At 36.3% G+C, this 18,604-nt stretch overlaps 1 protein-coding gene across 1 annotated transcript in view; it reads right to left on the minus strand.

The window, feature by feature from the left end:
• Positions 1-18,604, minus strand: part of LOC124722543 (microtubule-associated protein 1B-like) — a 633,686-nt gene that overhangs the window by 178,510 nt on the left and 436,572 nt on the right. Inside the window, exons 9-11 of the mRNA XM_047247685.1 lie at positions 10,556-10,688; positions 8,917-9,103; positions 4,224-4,349 (exon numbers count right to left, since the gene is read on the minus strand). Coding sequence (XP_047103641.1) covers positions 4,224-4,349; positions 8,917-9,103; positions 10,556-10,688 — 446 coding nt within the window. The remainder of the gene's footprint in view (positions 1-4,223; positions 4,350-8,916; positions 9,104-10,555; positions 10,689-18,604) is intronic.

An 18,604-nucleotide genomic window follows, 5' to 3' on the forward strand; every position in this document is an offset into this window, starting at 1 on the left:
TCCTTCAGGCAGTTCGTAGAGATACAATGAAAGTGTAGATGAGCACTGTCTTGTTGAAAAATGGCACCATGGCACTGTCTCATGAGACATAATGCACGAGGATGCAGGATATCTATGATGTATGGTTGTGCCATCAGAGTTCCCAGAGTTTCCTCAATCACTACCAACCATGACCTGACTTCATACCTGAAGGCTCCCCACACCATGAGACAATGAGTAACACTGCTGTGATTCTCCTAAAAATAGGAAGAATGTGATCTCACCCTAGGTTGCCACTATACTTAGTGACAATGGTCATCCAGGATTGGCAAAACCATGATTCATTGCGGAACACAATATGACACCATTCATCAGCAATCCATGCTTCCTATGCAGCTTACGCATGGGACAGTAACTTCCTCATCCAGCAGCTGCTAGTCCCAACCAGTGGTGTGGGATGACACAGAATGTTGCAGGGGGCCCATAACTTGCATTCGTATGGCAGGCACTGATGTGAAGGGGTTGCAATGAACTTGGTGCACAATGTGTTGATCCTTCCTCATGGTGACCAGACATGTCTGACTGGAACTTCAATGAATATGAGTGGTATTTATGACTATAAACATACCTCCATCACTAGTGTCAAGCCCTTCCATGTGATATACCGGGTGATCAAAAAGTCAGTATAAATTTGAAAACTTAATAATAAACCAAGGAATAATGTAGATGGAGACGTAAAAATTGACACACATGCTTGGAATGACATGGGGTTTCATTAGAACAAAAAAAATTAAATTAAAAATTTAAAAAAATAAAAAAATAAAAAAAAAGTAAATAAAAAAATAAAAAAATTGCTAGACCCATGTAAGATCTCTTCGCGTCGTTTGGTGATGATCGTGTGCTCAGCCGCCACTTTTGTCATGCTTGGCCTCCCAGGTCCCCAGACCTCAGTCCGTGTGATTATTGGCTTTGGGGTTACCTGAAGTTGCAAATGTATCGTGATCGACCAACATCTCTAGGGATGCTGAAAGACAACATCCGACACCAATGCCTCACCATAACTCTGGACATGCTTTACAGTGCTGTTCACAACATTATTCCTCGACTACAGCTATTGTTGAGGAATGATGGTGGACATATTGAGCATTTCCTGCAAAGAACATCATCTTTGCTTTGTCTTACTTTGTTATGCTAATTATTGCTATTCTGATCATATGAAGCTCCATCTGTCGGACATTTTTTGAACGTTTGTATATTTTTGGTTCTAATAAAACCCCATGTCATTCCAAGCATGTGTGTCAGTTTGTACCTCTCTACCTACATTATTTCGTGATTTATTCAGTTTTCAAATTTATACTGACTTTTTGATCACCCTGTACATTTCAATCAGAACTTAGAATTTTATTGCTATTAACATTTGGTTTCAGTTAGTTTCTGGCTGTATTATTGTGTGAGCATTACTATCATTTATAAGCAAGACTAGTTCTGTGATCTTTTCATGGATGATCCTGCAGTTAACTAGCACTGTATTAACATTTCCATTCTCTGATCTGTCATGATGAATCTTACTCTCTGTAGCTGATGGTACTAATATCCATTCCTCTCTGAAATCAGAATATAATTTATTGGGCCTTTGGTGGGATTTCTCTCCTCTTACAAACAAAATTTTCATGTCACGCATACTCTGATACCCTTATAGCCACATTCTGTATGTAGTGCACAACTGTCCTATTAAGAGGGGTCCTACAATTCTCCATTCAATGGCAAAGGTAAAGGAATTTGCATCCAAGATTGTCACAGAATAGTCTGAGCCTCTGGTTGAGCAAGATGGTGCAACAGTTAAGATATTGGAATCACATTAGGGAGGAGTCACATTGAAGTTCTCACACAGACATCCATATTTATGGATTCCATGGTTTCACTAAATTACTTCTTCCTCCCTGAACAGTCAGAGAACATGCTTTATCTCCAATGATCTATTAGCCAACATGACATAAAATCACGACTTCTTTCCCTGCCACCTTGTGGTGTCACTCTGTCTGACTGGAAAGTATTTCTTGGTAGTCATTTCAGTGCTGAGAAAATCACACAAAACTCCAGGATGGCCTGGGTGGTGGCAGCAAGATTATCTGTGCTGATTAAGTACATGAGATGTTTGTTGTCAGTCCTCATGAGCTAACAATATTCTTTCAGCAAACAGATGTACTTGACAGGAGCATCATGGAAACAATGTCACATAACAATGGAGGTGAAATGAGAAATATACTAAACTTAGATCATTTACTGACGATTGTTTAATTCCCTATCATTTTTGCTGCAATCTGATGCAGTTAACCAGCCCATACCAAATATTAGATAATATGCTATCACTGTTTGGTTTTCTGTATGACAGTTTCATAACTGTCAGTACTGATGATAAAATATATGCCATAATGCACAGTACTCTTCCAAAGGGCATGGTCTGCAATATGATAGTCATGACCATGATATCTGTTCACCAAATAATTCTTTTTCCTAGCACCAGAAGCCCAGGTGAGTGCATTTTTTTTGCTACCACGCCAATGGCCTCAAATTTCCTCGAGCTGTTTCTCACTTATTTTACTTTTTCTCTCATGTTTCATTTAGCTTTTACCTTACCTCTGCACTAGCATTACCTTTGACATCTTTCTGTGAGCTTTGTCCCTTCTTCACATTAATCTCTTTTCCCTTTTATGACTCCCTCTGTTATTCCATTTCATTGTTCTGTAAACTGTATTGTTGTTTCTATTTTATTGACTTATGTTCCTCTCTTTTGTGATTTACTACTTCATGGCATCCTCTACAATTGTGCCTTTAATTTAATCAACTTATCCAAATCCACTTTCTTATTCCCATATGGCTAAATTGTCAGCTGCTCATTCAGCTGAATATTGTCTGTTGGTGACATCTCCATGTTGACTTCCTAGCGATACTAGCAACATCTCTTATCACTCACTCAGCTGCAGCTTCATTAGTAGACTTCTTTTCTATTTTTATTTAAGAGGTAACCATAGACAGTGGCAGGTACACAGAAGATGGAAAGTATCAATTTTGGCTTAAAAGTAGCAGCACTTAAAAAAAAAAAAAAAAAAAAAAAAAAATATTACTGATTGCACTCACATCTTCTGTGCAAAATGTCCATTAAATGACATTACCAACATAATTAATGTAAGCCAAATTCATTTGAACAGATATCATGCAAGCAGAACTATCATTATTGTTAGCATATTAATAGTTACATCAGCTTACAGAAGACCATGACATTCATTACTAGATTCTATTAATTGATTCCCTGATGTTTTTTCTTCAATGTGAGAAATCCTCCCATCTTTTCATGCATCTAGCAATAATAAGAGCTTTCTTTCTTATTCCATTCATGTATTAAGTGAGGAAAAAGGCTGTCTATATGCCTCTATCATGGGCCATGATCTATCCCTAAATGAGATATATACTGGTGGAAGCTTAATGGTCTCACAGTCTTCTTCGAATACAAGTTCTTTAAATTAACCCAACAGAGCTTCACGGGAACTATGTAATCTTTTACTCATTTCAGGCCCATGAGTATTTTTGTTCCACTTTTGGATGGACTTTTCTGATCTGTTATGATTCTAGCAGCATGTCTCTGAATTTATCTGAAATCTGGTATCATGCCTACTTGTTAAGGCCTCTAAAAACTAGAACAATATTGTAGAACTGGTTGCATCAGTGTCTTGTAAGCTATTCCCTTTACAAATGCAAAGCACTTTCACAAAATCCCCCCCCCCCCCCCTCTCTCTCAATAAATCTAATTGTTCCATTCTCCTTCACCAATAGTGATCTTATGTGATTTTGTCCCATCTCATATTGTTTCTTAGTATTACTCCTAAATACACTATGTAACATGCTCAAGATGTTTAGCACTAATCTTGTAATCAGATACTATATGCTTCTTTCTCTTTGTTAGAGCTGTTATCTTACATCTATCTACTGTTAAAGAGAGCTAACATTCATTACACCATGAGTCAATTTTGTCCAAATGTATCTGCAATGCTTTAGAATTGTCCAACAACGATACTTTCCTGCACACAACTGTGTTGCTAATGAACAGTCTTATAGTTTGGAGCACTTATGAATGCATATACATATTTGCACTTATTCAGCTCTTTTAAATTTAAAGTCTATTTTGAAACCAATTAGCTGTTAATAGTAACATTTATTACTTCAAAAGATGATTTTGAAATTCTTACCTGCTCGGGGACTACACTTTGGGCTGGATTTTTGTGGACTCTTGTTTGGGGCTTCCTCTTCTTTTGGACGAGGTACCACTGGCTCCAGTTTCTCTCGGGTGGGAGATGGCAGCAAAGCACCATCAGCTGAAGCAAGACAATTCATCTACATGCTCATTGAGAGTTTTAAAGTTAAATTTGTGCAAAACATATTTTATTGCCAGAGTAAATGTTTTATTTTCTGATTTTCAACAAAATTTTAATATATATGTTTTGAAAAACTTATTATGAATTATGAAGGACTGTTTTAGCTTAAAAAGGCATAGAAAAAGAATCAGTGGTAAAGGAGGTCAATATTCATCAAGAACGAAGTTCTGTTTTGTGGTGGTGGTGGTGGTGGTGGTCTGGTTTGAGGGTATACGGCAGCACCAGAATCAAACTATGTACTGCCAATCAAATTTGGGGGAGACTGCTTACTGTTGCAGTTTAATAAATTTACTGTAATTATTGACACAGAAATTAATACTGGAGTTACTCAAAATAAATAATTAAAAATTATGTGGTTGTAATCTGCAATAGAAATGAAAATTGTGAAAAACCTGACACTGACGAAAGAGGAAACATACTCAATGAAAATTGTGAAAAACCCGGCACTGAAAAAAGGGGAAACATACTCTATTTCTTGAGGGTTTCATCTTTAATTTCTTTGCTCTAGAGAGTTAGAGGAGAAGTAGGAGACATCAAGTGGTAAATAATGCAGTTAGGCCATTGATAAAAAAGTTTGTGGGAAAGCTATTATAAGCAGAGACAATAATAAATACTTGCAGAAACATATCCTTTAACATCTGCACATATTAGGCTTTGTTTCAACCTATACTGTAGCTAGTTCATCCTTTTTTCCATATTGTAATGTATCCCTTTCCTCCTTTTCTTTGAAATAAGAAATGTCCATTCAGGAAAGGTGAGAAATTTGGGTATTCTTTAATATGCTTCTTTCCACCTTGCCATGATTTGAAATTTTTTAAATCAGTATAGCAATAGTATTTTTCATTTGATTTTTGTAAACAAAAATTTTTGCACTCTTTCATTTTTATTCTGACCCCTTCATGATAAAATTTAGTAACTGATTCTCTATGGTTTAACAACTAAATTCAAGAAATGCCGAGGAAGCAAAGGTTGTTGCACTCTCAGTTCAAAAGAGAACACACCAATGATGACATATAAAGGTTAGTAGAGGTTCACACAACTGTGATGAGATCTATGCGTGAAGCACACAACAACCATCACCATCATATCTTACCAAAATATCTGGGCAAGAACATGAGAAAATTCTGGTCCCATGTAAAATTGCTAAGCAGGTTTAAGGCTTCCATCCAGTCATTCACTGACCAGTTTGCTGTAGCAGTTGAAGCTGGCAAAACGAAAATGGAAATTTTAAATTTTGCATTTAATAAATCATTCAGGCAGGAGAATCATACAAGCATACCATCATCTGAACATCAAACAGATTCATGTATAGATTGCATAGCATTCCTGGCATAGAGAGACAACTGCAAGAGTTGAAAACAAATAAGTTGCCAGGTCTGGATAGAATCCCAGTTTGGTTTTACAAAGAGTACTATACTTGACTGGCTCCTTACTTAGCTTGCATTTATCATGAATCTCTTGCCCAACACAAGGTCACAAGCAACTGGAAGAAAGTGCAGGTGACTCCAGTATATAAGAAGGATAAAAGAATGGGCCTGCTATATTACAGACCATTCTCCTTAACATTGGTTTGCTGCAGAATTCTTGAATGTATCCTAAGTTCAAATATAATAAATTTGCTTTGGACTGAGAAGCTTATGTCCACAAATCAGTACCATGTTAGAATGCATGACTTGTGCAAAACTCAGCTTGCCCTTTCCTCAAATGATATGCGGTGAACTATGGATCAAGGCCAATAGAAAGATTCTATATTTCTAGATTTCTGAAAAGCATTCGACACAGTGCACCACTGCAGACTTTTAACAAAGGTATGAGTATATGAAATTGGTTTCCAGATATGTGAGAGACTTGAAGACTCCTTAATAATAGGACCTAATATGTTGTCATCAATGGTGAGTGTTGATCAGGGACAAGGGTATATTTAGAAGTGCCCCAGGGATGTGTGATAGGACTGCTATAGTTTTCTGTGGACATGGTGGGCAGCAATCTACAGTGTTTGCTGATGATGCTGCAGTGTACGTAAAGGTGTCAAAGTTGAGTGACTGTAGGAGGATACAAGCTGGTTTAGACCAAATTTCTAGTTGATGTTTGGATACAGCATTAGTAGTGTCCTACTTGACACAGTCATATTGTCTGAATATAAGGGTGTAGTATTGCAAAGCAATATGAAATGAAACAAGCACATGTGGATTGTAGTAGGGAACTTCATTTTATTGTGAGAATTTTGGGAAAGTGTGATTGATTTGTAAAGGATACTGCTTATAGGACACTGGTGTGAGCTATTCTTGACTACTATTTGAGTTTTTGGGGACTACACTAGATTTGATTAAAGGAAGACACCGAAGCAGTTCAGAGGTAGCCTGCTAGATTTGTTACTGGAGTTTTGAACAACATGCAAGTATTGCGGGGATGCTTTGGGAACTCAAGTGAGAATCCCTGGAGAGAAGCCATTGTTCTTTTTGAGAAACACTATTGAGAAAATTTAGAGAACCAGAATTTGAAGCTGACAGCAGAATGACTCTACTGCTGCCAACATACATTTTGCATAAGGACCATGAAGATAAGATACAAGAAATTAGGGATTCTATGGAGGCATATAGATAGTCATTTTTTCCACTCTCTATATTGAGAGGAACAGGAAAGGAAACAATGAGTAATGATATAGGGTGCCCTCTGCCATGCAGCATACAGTGGCTTGGTGAATGTGTATGTAGATCTAGATGTATATGTGGATGTATATTCATAGCTAACATTACCACCCTTACTCACAATGCATTTTAGAACTGTTCTATATTTACTTAAATACATCAACAAATATCATAGCCAATTTCAACTGTGAATATAACAATTCAGTTGGAAAATGAAGATGAAGTAAGATAGGTCACAAGTGAAGATGATGAAAAATGAGTCCTGGAGATATCAATAACAAATAACACAGTTACACTCAACAGAAGGAAAATGAAAATACAAATGAAGGATTTAGTTTGTTTACTAAAATGCAGAGACATTAGGAAAAAGAAACTTAATTTCATGCTTTTGAAATTGCATATTTCATAATACTGAAGTAGATCCTAAAGGAACAGATGATTGCTTACAAATGCCACGCAGTGTGAGGAAGGGAGAAGGAAAGAATATTATGGTTTAACATTCTGTCAATGACGAGGTCATTAAAGATGGAACATAACCTCAGACTTAAAATAATGGGGATAATAACTTCACGAAAACTATAAAAAAACATGCATCTGAATGGCCAGATGGGTAATTGAGCCCACTCTTAAATGTGACTACAGTGCCTTAACCACTGCATCATTTTATTTGGTAGCCCAGCACATACATATGAGATCCACATAAGGACGGGGCCAGAAGGTACAGGACAGTTCTGAGTCCTGAGTACCATGAATTTGCCAATTACATGAAGAATGAATTTTCATTATCTGTTTTATTTATTAGAAATGTCTGAAGAAAAGATAATATACAAACTATTAAGTCCTAGAAATTGTTACTAGAGGTTATTTAAATCTGTCAGGAAATGTGCCCCGAGTCAATAATTAATAACGAAGATAGCTTACAGCTAATCATATGAAGTCGTCATAAGATTTTAATATTCTGCAACAACCATCATCATAGCCACCAGAATTACTATTTTGTAGGTACCTGAAGAATTATGTAATCTCCTTACGCATTGTATTTTTGAAAGTACTGTTTGTTGATGATGCACAAGTAAATTTAACACACCTGTATTTAGTTGTTTATCACTTGGTAGAGTGTTTGCAGTCACTGTGAGGGAGTAATCAATAAATTTGGTGTACAATGATTTGAAAGTGCCATCATTTCTGCCAGAGCTATTTTCTGGGTGCTATATTTCATTTGGATGACTAGTTTTGTCTGTTTCTTGTTTAATAATGTTCCAATTAATATTAGCCTTATTTTAAGAGCATTTAATTTTTTGCAAATAGAACATGAGTTTTTAATGACAGAGTGGAGGACTCGACAGTACTGATGACAATGGAGTTCCAAATCTTGATCACTGCTTGTTCTCTGAATTTTAGCTTTCTCTTCCTAACACAAGATACTTTAATCCCAGGAATTTTCCATACCTTATCCTTGCTTCTGTTCAGTTTTTCTCTTATTTGTTTTAGAGGAAGACAGGATTCAAAGTGCTGGAAGAATACATTTAAGAAAAAGTTAAATTATTTATTAAAGTCCCCAGTTTAAGCTGCACAGTATTTCCCAGAGACACCCACTTGTTGTCTTCAGGTGCATGCATAAACATTATGAGCAGCTGTCTCATGGAAATACTGTACAGCTTAGACAAAACCATCTGATACTGTGCCCATGAAACTTTCAAGCAGTTATTACACTGGGAAAGACACAAACAGTGCAAGAGTTAACGTCCATCAACATTGTCTGCCTTATAAATTTCTCCCAGGTGTTCTTCCTTTAATCTCTCTTTAAAAACTGATACCACTATTTCTGAACAATTAAAGAAAATTTGATATCCACACACTTGCTCCTGTTGTGCGCTCCAGATGATGCCGTATGAGATATTCTCGTTTCGATCGAGGGAATTCTTTCTTCATCTCCTCTTTCAATTCCTCCCGTTTCTCTTCTTTCTTCTCTTCTTTCTTATCTTCTTTTTTCTCTTCTTTTTTCTCTTCATTTTTCTCCTCCTGTTTCTCCTCTTTTTTTTCTTCCTGTAAATTGGCACAATTGAGTTATAAAAACAACACACTCCTGTTACCATGAACTTAGTAAATTTACTGAAATAACAAAAATTGTCAAACAAGTTTAAAATATCTGTTTTGTTCCATAATATACCAAGCTCTGTATTTTCATTTATTCTTAACCATCATCCATAAGTTAAGAATGCATCATAAAATTTGAGAAATGTTTGAAACATATGGAAAAATGCCATTTACTATTATTATCCATGCAAATTACATCAACACTAAGAAATCGAGTTACTACATACATTACTCATGCACTACATAGAAAAAAATTGTAGTGTAATAACTGAGCCAGTAAATAAAGTTGAGTGGCACAAAATAATGGTATATCACACTGTAGAATATCAGTAAAATTCTACAAACATAAACACTTCTGCTTATATAAACACAGAAAAAGTTATGCAAAAATATGTTACAAATATCTATGTAGCACAAATCAGTGTAGCTGTATAAACATTTACATTGATAGTTTTAAAATGAAATATTCACTAAAGCACTCAGCATCAGTCAACTGCTCATTGCAGGCTTTGAAAATGGCCAGTATGACAATAATTTGCTTTTGGGAGGTACAAATACATGCTATAATATTGAAAAAACATTCAGAAATTTACAGTGATTATCAGAAGCAATTCAGTATAAAAATACACATACTAAGAGATCATTTGTTATTTGAAGATCTAAAAATTTCTCTATACCTATAACAACTTCTAGTGTCAAATAATCCATCAGCTTCTAGAGTTAGCCTCGTACTTACTCATTTCTTTTGCAATATGAAAAAAAAACTGATTTTCATCTATCATTAACATATGGTGCACACATAACTCACTGCTTATATATAAAAAGGTGATAACAGAATTAGAGAAAACAGATGAAATTGCACAATATATATATATATATATATATATATATATATATATATATATATATATATATATATATATATATATATAGTGTATAAGTATTTGTGGACATATTTTATAAGTACTTCAATTGATATTTTGAAACAGGGCACAGTTTTTGTTAATCTAAATATGTGACACAAGTACTTGTACCTATAGGTACACAGTCAAGAACATAAGAAAAAAAGAGTGAAAAAGAGTTTGCTTCTGTAGTGAAGAGCCATATGCTCAAGAACACATTGCTAACTACAATTAATTAACATATATTATTAAAAAATAATGCACATATAGTGTTAGAGGAAAGAAACATGTTGCCCATCAAGTTTAAACTGGTAATGCAGGGCTATGTTTTAAAAATATGATACAGAATATAGAAATATTTTGCAAAAAATTCTATTAAAAATTGACTACTCTTACCAAAGTTAAATTTTAATTAATGGAGGATTTCACAACATATTCTAAGTATGGGTTTCCCATAAGTAATGATATGATCCTTTCAGACTGACATCTGCTAACTTACCCGCTTTCTTTCATAACGTGTAATCTTATCTTGGAATGTTGATACTCTAGCAGACTTTGGGCGATGGGAAACTGGCTTTGTGGGGGAGCTTTTCTTTGTATTTTCTTTCTCTTTTTCCTCCTTGGAAATGGATCTGGAATTTAAAAGGGCAATTGCTCTACATCAACATCCTGAACATCACTGAACTGATGCACCTGCTGTTTTAAAAAAAGGAATCATGTTTATGCCATAAGACCTAAACAATGACTTTGATTTTATATACTTATAAAACAAACATGAGTTATAAGAAACAAGTCAGTACAATACCAAAGAATATGGAAATAGTTAATCAAGAGACTGAACAGAAAGGAAAGGAGGAGAGAGAGTGGAAAGAGCAGGAGAAGTTCTGCAGAATTTCATTCAAAAGAGACTCATCAGACAGTGGAGATCAATCAAACATTCCTTTGTTGTCAACAAAAGGGGGTGGAAGGAGCAGAGGAAGACAGCTGCACTCAGCACACAGACTGTTGTGAGGAGAGGAGTGATGTAGGGGACAACAAGTTCAGCTGTCTTCGAACTGTGTGAGTATGACAGCTAAGCTATATGCTTCACACTGAGTTTCAATGGACGTACAAGTGCCATGTCTTCCTACATATTGTAACCCATCTTCTCTGAGTAGTCATAGGCAGTGTCTGTCATGAACCCAGAATTGCCTTATAATTCTTTTTGAAACACAGAAACTAACAGCAAAATATGACATTCACAACTTAGTGTTAGCTACAATGCTGCGCACAGTATTTTCATTGTTAGATCTGTAAAATTGGCAATGACTTGACACAAGTAGCCCAAACTCTTCCAACATCTACTAATTCAGAACTAGAGAGAACAGTGATCAAGAAAAGTTTGAAAATGTCAGAAAATAGCATAGTTTCCCTTTTCGACACTTTCTTGCTTGTCTGTACTTGGTAGGTTTGTCTGTTTTATCTTTCTATCAGAATGACTAGACATTTCCCACACCACTTCGTCTGACAGTTTTATTCTTCTGTTTTAGAAAATAAAATCTAAATTTTTAATATTTACCCAATTATATACAAGTGCTTTGAATTTGGCACCAGTTTATATCTGTACAAATTACATTTTTGCCACTTTTCTGCAGATCTCAAAAAGCTTGTGGCATTCTTATGAGTTGTCAACCAAAGAGTTTCTATATCATTGTATGCTTTAGAATTCATACAATTTACAAAAATTTGTATTGAATTTTATATTATATTAAACTTAAACACTACCTAACAGCCCATTTGTAAATCAATTTGGCTACAATACTGAAATTAGTGCTACCAGTTCCGTATACGTTCAGTGATGGGAAATAGGAGTAGAATTAATTTTATTATTTCACTTATGCACAAATTTGAATAACTAATTTAACATACAGGAGACACCATCAAGGTGCATAAAATCATAAAAAAGATAACCAACATAAATTCTATATAACTATAAAAACCTAAATTAATATTGAACAACAGTGGAAATTACTGGATGGAATAATACATAAAATAAGGGAAAGACAGACACTCACCTACAGCTGACTGACATGTGGTTCACAGAAACATGAACAGAGAAATATTTATACTAGCTTTCGAGCTCTTGCTCTTTCTTTAGTAGATGTACACACATTCATGCAAACAACCACACAGAACACAAATGTAGATGCCTGTGGTCATGGGTGTGTGTGTTTGGGTGTCTGTGTATAAAGTTTTCTTTTGCATATTCCTATGTGCAACACACATCAGTAAGCTATAGATGACTGGTTGCTTTTCCTTTATTTTGTTTTATAAAAAATGTTAATTCTAACATGAGTTCTCCAAAGACAGTGCTACAACCACTCAGAAATTCTATTATTAAATTATAGCAATTCAGTGTAAATTTGGAGTGTAAGCTTTTTTTTTATAAAAGCAACATGTGTAATATAGATGTGTCTGCCTTTAAATTTGTCATGAATCATCGTGAACATATCAAGTACAGTTTGTAAAAAGAGTTTCAATCTGTGACACAGAAGCATGAAATTCTCTTCATTTCTGGTATTTTTCAAACATTCAGAATGATTTCCTGAAAATAAGTCTGAATTTTTTATGTACAAAGTTAAAATACAAAGATGCAGAGTAGTTAAAACATTTAGCTTTCTAACTGGTATAAGAACAAATCCCTGGGATATGTCTAGACAGATTTCTCCAGACTTTGTGTTACACATATTTCTATTCAGATAAACAAACTACTCACCAAGTGACGGCAAAACACACACACAAAAGGAAGTCATAATTAGGCAAGCTTTCAGAGCCAGTGGCTCCTTCTTCAGGCAGACGGGCTGACAGAGAAGGAAGAGGGGCGAAGGAAAAGAACTGGAGAGGTCTTAGGAAAAAGGGTAGATTTCAGGAAAGTCACCCAGTACCGCAGGTCAGGGGAGACTGACCGGATGGGATGAGAAGGAAAGACTGATTGTTGGGGACTGCATCAGACAAGATTTGAAAACCTAAGAGGTTAAAGGTGGAAGACACGGTAATATGCAAGACAGAGATTGCTGCTAAAACATCATGCATGAGTTAATAAGAGTGAAAAGCTAAGAGCATCGTAGGATCATATGTAACAGAGAAAGGGGGGGGGGGGGGGGTAAAAAATAGATGGGTAAGACAATGAAAGATGTATTACACTAAAATGGAGTGGACAAAAGAATAGTTTCTGTGAAGAATTGCTGAGACAGAAGAAATTAATGTAAATTAAAGCCAGGTGGGTGGCAAGAACCAGGGACATGTTGTAGGGCTAGTTCCCACCTGTGCAGTTCTGAGAAACTGGTGTCTGGGGAAAGAATCCAGGTAGTGCATATGGTGAAACAGCCACTGAGGTCACATTTGTTATATCATAGAGCATGCTCTGCAACAGGATATTGCATGTTGACAGCATACACCCTCTGCCTATGCCCATTATTCTAATAGATAAAATTATTAGCTGTGTCTTGAGGTAAAATTAGTTTCTTTCTGTTGATAATATGATCAAAATAATCTACAACCAGGGTCCCATATCCTTATTTTGCCAATTTTTAGAGCAGCAGGTGGGAGTCAACCTGTCAAATGGTTCATGGACTGAGCCAAGACAGTATGACCACCTACGTAATAGTGGGTTCGTCCACCTTTGGTACATGGTACAGTAGAATTACTGCATGACGCAGATTTGACAAGCCACTGCTAGGTTTCTGGAAGTATGTGGCACCAGATGTCTATGCACAGCTCCTGCAATTCCCATAAATTATGGGCATGTGGCTTGCAGGCACAGAGATGATGCAAAATAATGGCCCAGATGTGTTCCATTGGTTTAGGTGAAACTGCTGGACAAGACACCAATGAGTTCACTGTCGTGCTTCTCAAACCACTGTAGCATGATTCTGGCCTTGTGACAATGACAGTTATCCTGCTGGAAGATGCCATCACCATTGGGAAAGACATCAAGCAAGAATGTATGTAGGTATCCACATTAATGTTCACATAGCCTACAGCTGTAATGGTGCCTTCAGTTTTTACCACAGGTACTACAAAAGCCCAAGTGAACATCATCCACAGCATAATACTACTCCCACTGGCCTGCATCTATGGTGCTGTACACATTTCAAGCAGTCATTCACCTAGATGATGGGATATCTGGATACAACCATTGACCTAGTGTAACAAGAAATCTGATTTATCCAACCAGACAACACATTTCCCTTGATCTATAGTTCAATCTCAGATATCCTGTTCACACTGCAATTGTAGATGATGATGATGGGACCAACATGGAAACACATAGGAGGATCTGCTATGGAGTCCCATGTTCAACAATGTGAGCTAAATAGTGTGCTCCAAAACACTTGTTCCTACATCAGCATTCTACTCTATCATCAGATCTGTCGCCTACTAGTGGTTCACTGTCCTTGGAAGCCAAGATGGCCGCCGAGTAAGTGACGCCAGAAACCATTTCCAGAAAGTTAAGTGATTTAGACAGGAATATAATTTAGTTTAACGCCGACAACAAATTAAATACGTGCATTAGTGTATCGTTTAGTCTTACCATTAAAGGTTTGACTTTTCTTTGCGTATTTTTTCAGAAAACACGAAAAGATCGTAACTTCGCGAAGTCGCGCTTAGGCTTAAATTTTGTAAACGTGTTTGTTTCTTGTTTCACGGTAATTTAACTAGTTTCTCGGTAACAAATAAGTAAACTACCGTAAGTAGCGTATAACTTCATTGTTGTAATACAGATTTCAGAAAAACAGCGTAACTTTATATCAGAAACTTGCCTATATACATTTGTTTATAGGCCTAATTCTCGTAACGTTTTTGGAGAATCAAAGTTAAAGTATCTCGTTTAATTGTCCTTTTTTTCATTCCATCGAGTGAAATATATAATAAATAGCGTATACCTTCATTTTTTTAATACAGATCTCAGAAAAACAGCGGAATTTTAAATCAGAAACTTGCTTATATACATTTGTGAATAGGCTTAATTCTTGTAACGTCTTTTTTGATTTTCGGTAATTTAATTGATTTATTCTAGCTAAAGTATTATTTTTGCCATGAGTGAGAAGTGCCTGACTTGCCGTAGAATTGTTAGTTCCGGGGTTTGGTGTGATGGATGTAGTAGTTTTTTTTCACTGGGGGGACTGCAGTGGCGTGGGTGTTGGGAAAGTGGATCAGGCTCATCAGTGGTTATGTAGGATTTGCAGCAGAGATAGGAAGATAGTGGAACAGGAGGGGAAAATTGCTGCCCTTCAGGCTGAGCTAGATCAGGCTAGGGAAGATCTGGACAGGTTAAGGAGGGAGAAGGGCAAAGAGAGGTGTGAAGTGGCAACAGGTAGCAGAAGGAACAGGCCTAGAACTAAGTCTGACAGTTTTGTGGTGAATGTCAAAAATAAGTTTGACCTGTTGCTTCAGTTAGAAACTGATGAGCCTCAAGCAGAGGTAGGTGTAGACAGAACACAACAAACTTTCAATAGGAAATTGAAAAAGAATGTAGGAAAGTCATCGAAAAGGAAGAAAGTTTTGTTGTTCGGCAGTTCTCATGCCAGAGGTGTAGGCCAACTTCTGCAGGAGGAATTAGGACCAGAATACCAGGTCACAAATTTTTTCAAACCAAGTGCTAGTCTGGATCAGGTGACAGAGGATTTAGGTTCACTCTGTAAAGGATTTAGCAGGGAAGACACCGTGGTTATTGTGGGAGGGCCAGGGAACAGCATCGACAGAGATCCTGGGTACAGTATAGAGTGTGACCTGGTAAAGATAGCGTCGGCATCGAGACACACCAATGTTGAATTTGTATCTGTCCTGAGACGCCATGACCGGCCTCATTTGAACTCTTCTGTTGGGAGAGTTAATTTGGAGTTGGAATGGCTGCTTGGGTCGGGTGCGGGGGCTCATATTGGTGTGGTTCCTGTTGATTATCTCAGTAGGTGGGACTATACCAGGCACGGCCTACATCTCAACAGGAAAGGGAAGGGGAAACTGGCTGGGGTAATAGCAGGAAATTTAAGGGGGGGAGGCACTGCCATGAATGGTAAAATACCAGTGGTTACAGGTGTTGGAGCAGCACCTTTTTAGGATAGGTAAGACAGAAAGATGTCAAGTTCTACGAGAGGTCAGGATTGAAACAAATCTTCAGTTTAGGAAAGAAATTAAACAGCACAATTCTAGCACATTTGATCACCAATCACAGCTATCAATTATAAATTTTCACCAATCACCAGAAATTTTATCTCCACCAAGTTGTATCTCAGTCCTAGGTAATTCCATTGATGAATTAAAGTCACCCAACCCAGTTGACATAATCTGCCTCTCTGAACACCATGTGACCACTGGTATAGGAACTAGGCCTAAGCACAATGAGAAACTCAGACAGGAGAGTACTGCAAATGTTAGAATAAGGAAAGGTTCTCATAAAAGTATAATTAAAAATAATGTAAGTATATTTCATCAAAATATTTGGAGTTTAAAGAATAAAGTAGATGAGCTTCTGGTTTGTTTAGAAGATTTAGAAGCTGAGAATGAAATAGATATACTATGCCCGTCTGAGCATCACATTCTTACTGATATGGATAAGGTAAATGTAAGTGGATATAAGCTCTCTGCACATGTAATGAGAGAAAATATGGAGAAAGGAGGAGTTGCCATATATGTCAAAAGTTATCATTGTGCAAAAAGTATAGAAACAAAAAAGTTTTGTGTAGAGAAACATATAGAAGCATGTGCCTGTGAGCTTAAATTAAATAAAGGCACATTTATAATTGTAACTGTATATAGGTCCCCATCAGGAAATTTTTATCTATTTCTGAAAAATTTGGACTCCTTGTTGTGCTATCTGTCAGACAGGGGGAAGCAAATTATTATTTGTGGGGACTTCAATGTAGATTCTCTGAAAGAGGGTAATAGGAAAAATGACCTTGAAGTATTACTCGGTTCTTTCAATTTGACACCCGTTATTGATTTTCCTACTCGGGTTGTAAAGGATAGCAGCTCACTGATAGATAACTTCTTTATAGACCAAGATAAGTTTAACCAGATAAATGCTCAGCCTGTTGAGAATGGTCTTTCTGATCATGGTGCACAGCTAGTTACAATATATGACATAGCTCCATTCAGCAATACTAAACAGTCCTCCAAAGTAGTACGTTCAGTCAACGATTTAACAATTGCAAATTTCAGGGAAAGCCTACAGCAGTTAGACTGGGATGAGGTGTACCATGAACCTGATGCCAATTTAAAATATAATTTATTTCATGACATTTTTGTAAATGCATTTGAAAACTGCTTCCCCAAGAAAATAGTTAAATATACTCATAAGAAACCTTGTAACAAACCATGGCTTACTAAGGGTATAAAAATATCTTGTAACCGGAAAAGGGAAATGTATCTGACAGCAAGAAAGAGTAGTGACCCAGAAACTATCAAAAATTATAAAAACTACTGTGTTATATTAAGAAAAGTTATTAAAAAATCCAGGAGTATGTGTATCATGTCTGAAATCAGCAACTCTGATAATAAAATTAAAACAATTTGGAATATTATTAAAAGAGAAACAGGTCAACCAAGAGCAGAGGAAGACAGTATTACCATCAAACTGAATGAAAACTTTACGAACAAAAAGTCAGAAGTTGAAAATATTTTTAATAATCATTTTCTAAATGTTGTGGATATAGTAGGATCCAGGTGTTCATTAGAAGATGCTAGGCTGTTAATGGAAGAGGCCATACCTATGCAATTTGATACAATTGAAATCTCACCCACTTCTCCCTCTGAAATTAGGAAAATAATAAACGAAATTAGGAAAATAATAAACTTGCTTAAAAGCAAAAACTCACATGGAATTGATGGCATTTCCAGCAAAATACTAAAAGCTTGTTCTCAACAGATAAGTAAGATTCTCAGCCACCTGTGTAATAGCTCTCTGGAACAGGGCATTTTCCCTGATAGACTGAAATATGCTATTGTTATACCTTTGCATAAAAAGGGGGATAGATCTGATGTCAACAATTACCGTCCAATCTCCCTTCTAACAGCTTTATCCAAAATTTTTGAGAAAGTAATGTATTCAAGAGTAGCTTCACATATCTGTAAAAATGAAGTACTAACAAAATGTCAGTTTGGTTTCCGGAAAGGTTTTTCAACAGAAAATGCCATATATGCTTTCACCAGTCAAATTTAGAATTATCTGAATAACCGAACACCACCCATTGGGATTTTTTGTGATCTCTCAAAGGCTTTTGATTGTGTAAATCATGAAATTCTGCTAGACAAGCTCAAGTATTGTGGCATGAGTGGGACAGTGCACAAATGGTTTAATTCGTACCTAACTGGAAGAGTGCAGAAAGTTGAAATAAGTAGTTCTTGTAACATGCAAAGATCAGCACATTCCTCAAACTGGGGAACTATCAAGAATGGGGTTCCACAAGGGTCAGTCTTGGGTCCTTTGTTGTTCTTATTATATATTAATGACTTGCCATTCTATATTCATGAACAGGCAAAGTTAGTTCTCTTTGCTGATGATACAAGT

This window comes from Schistocerca piceifrons, chromosome X (genome assembly GCF_021461385.2).
Source record: "Schistocerca piceifrons isolate TAMUIC-IGC-003096 chromosome X, iqSchPice1.1, whole genome shotgun sequence".
NCBI classification, from domain to species: Eukaryota; Metazoa; Arthropoda; class Insecta; order Orthoptera; family Acrididae; genus Schistocerca; species Schistocerca piceifrons.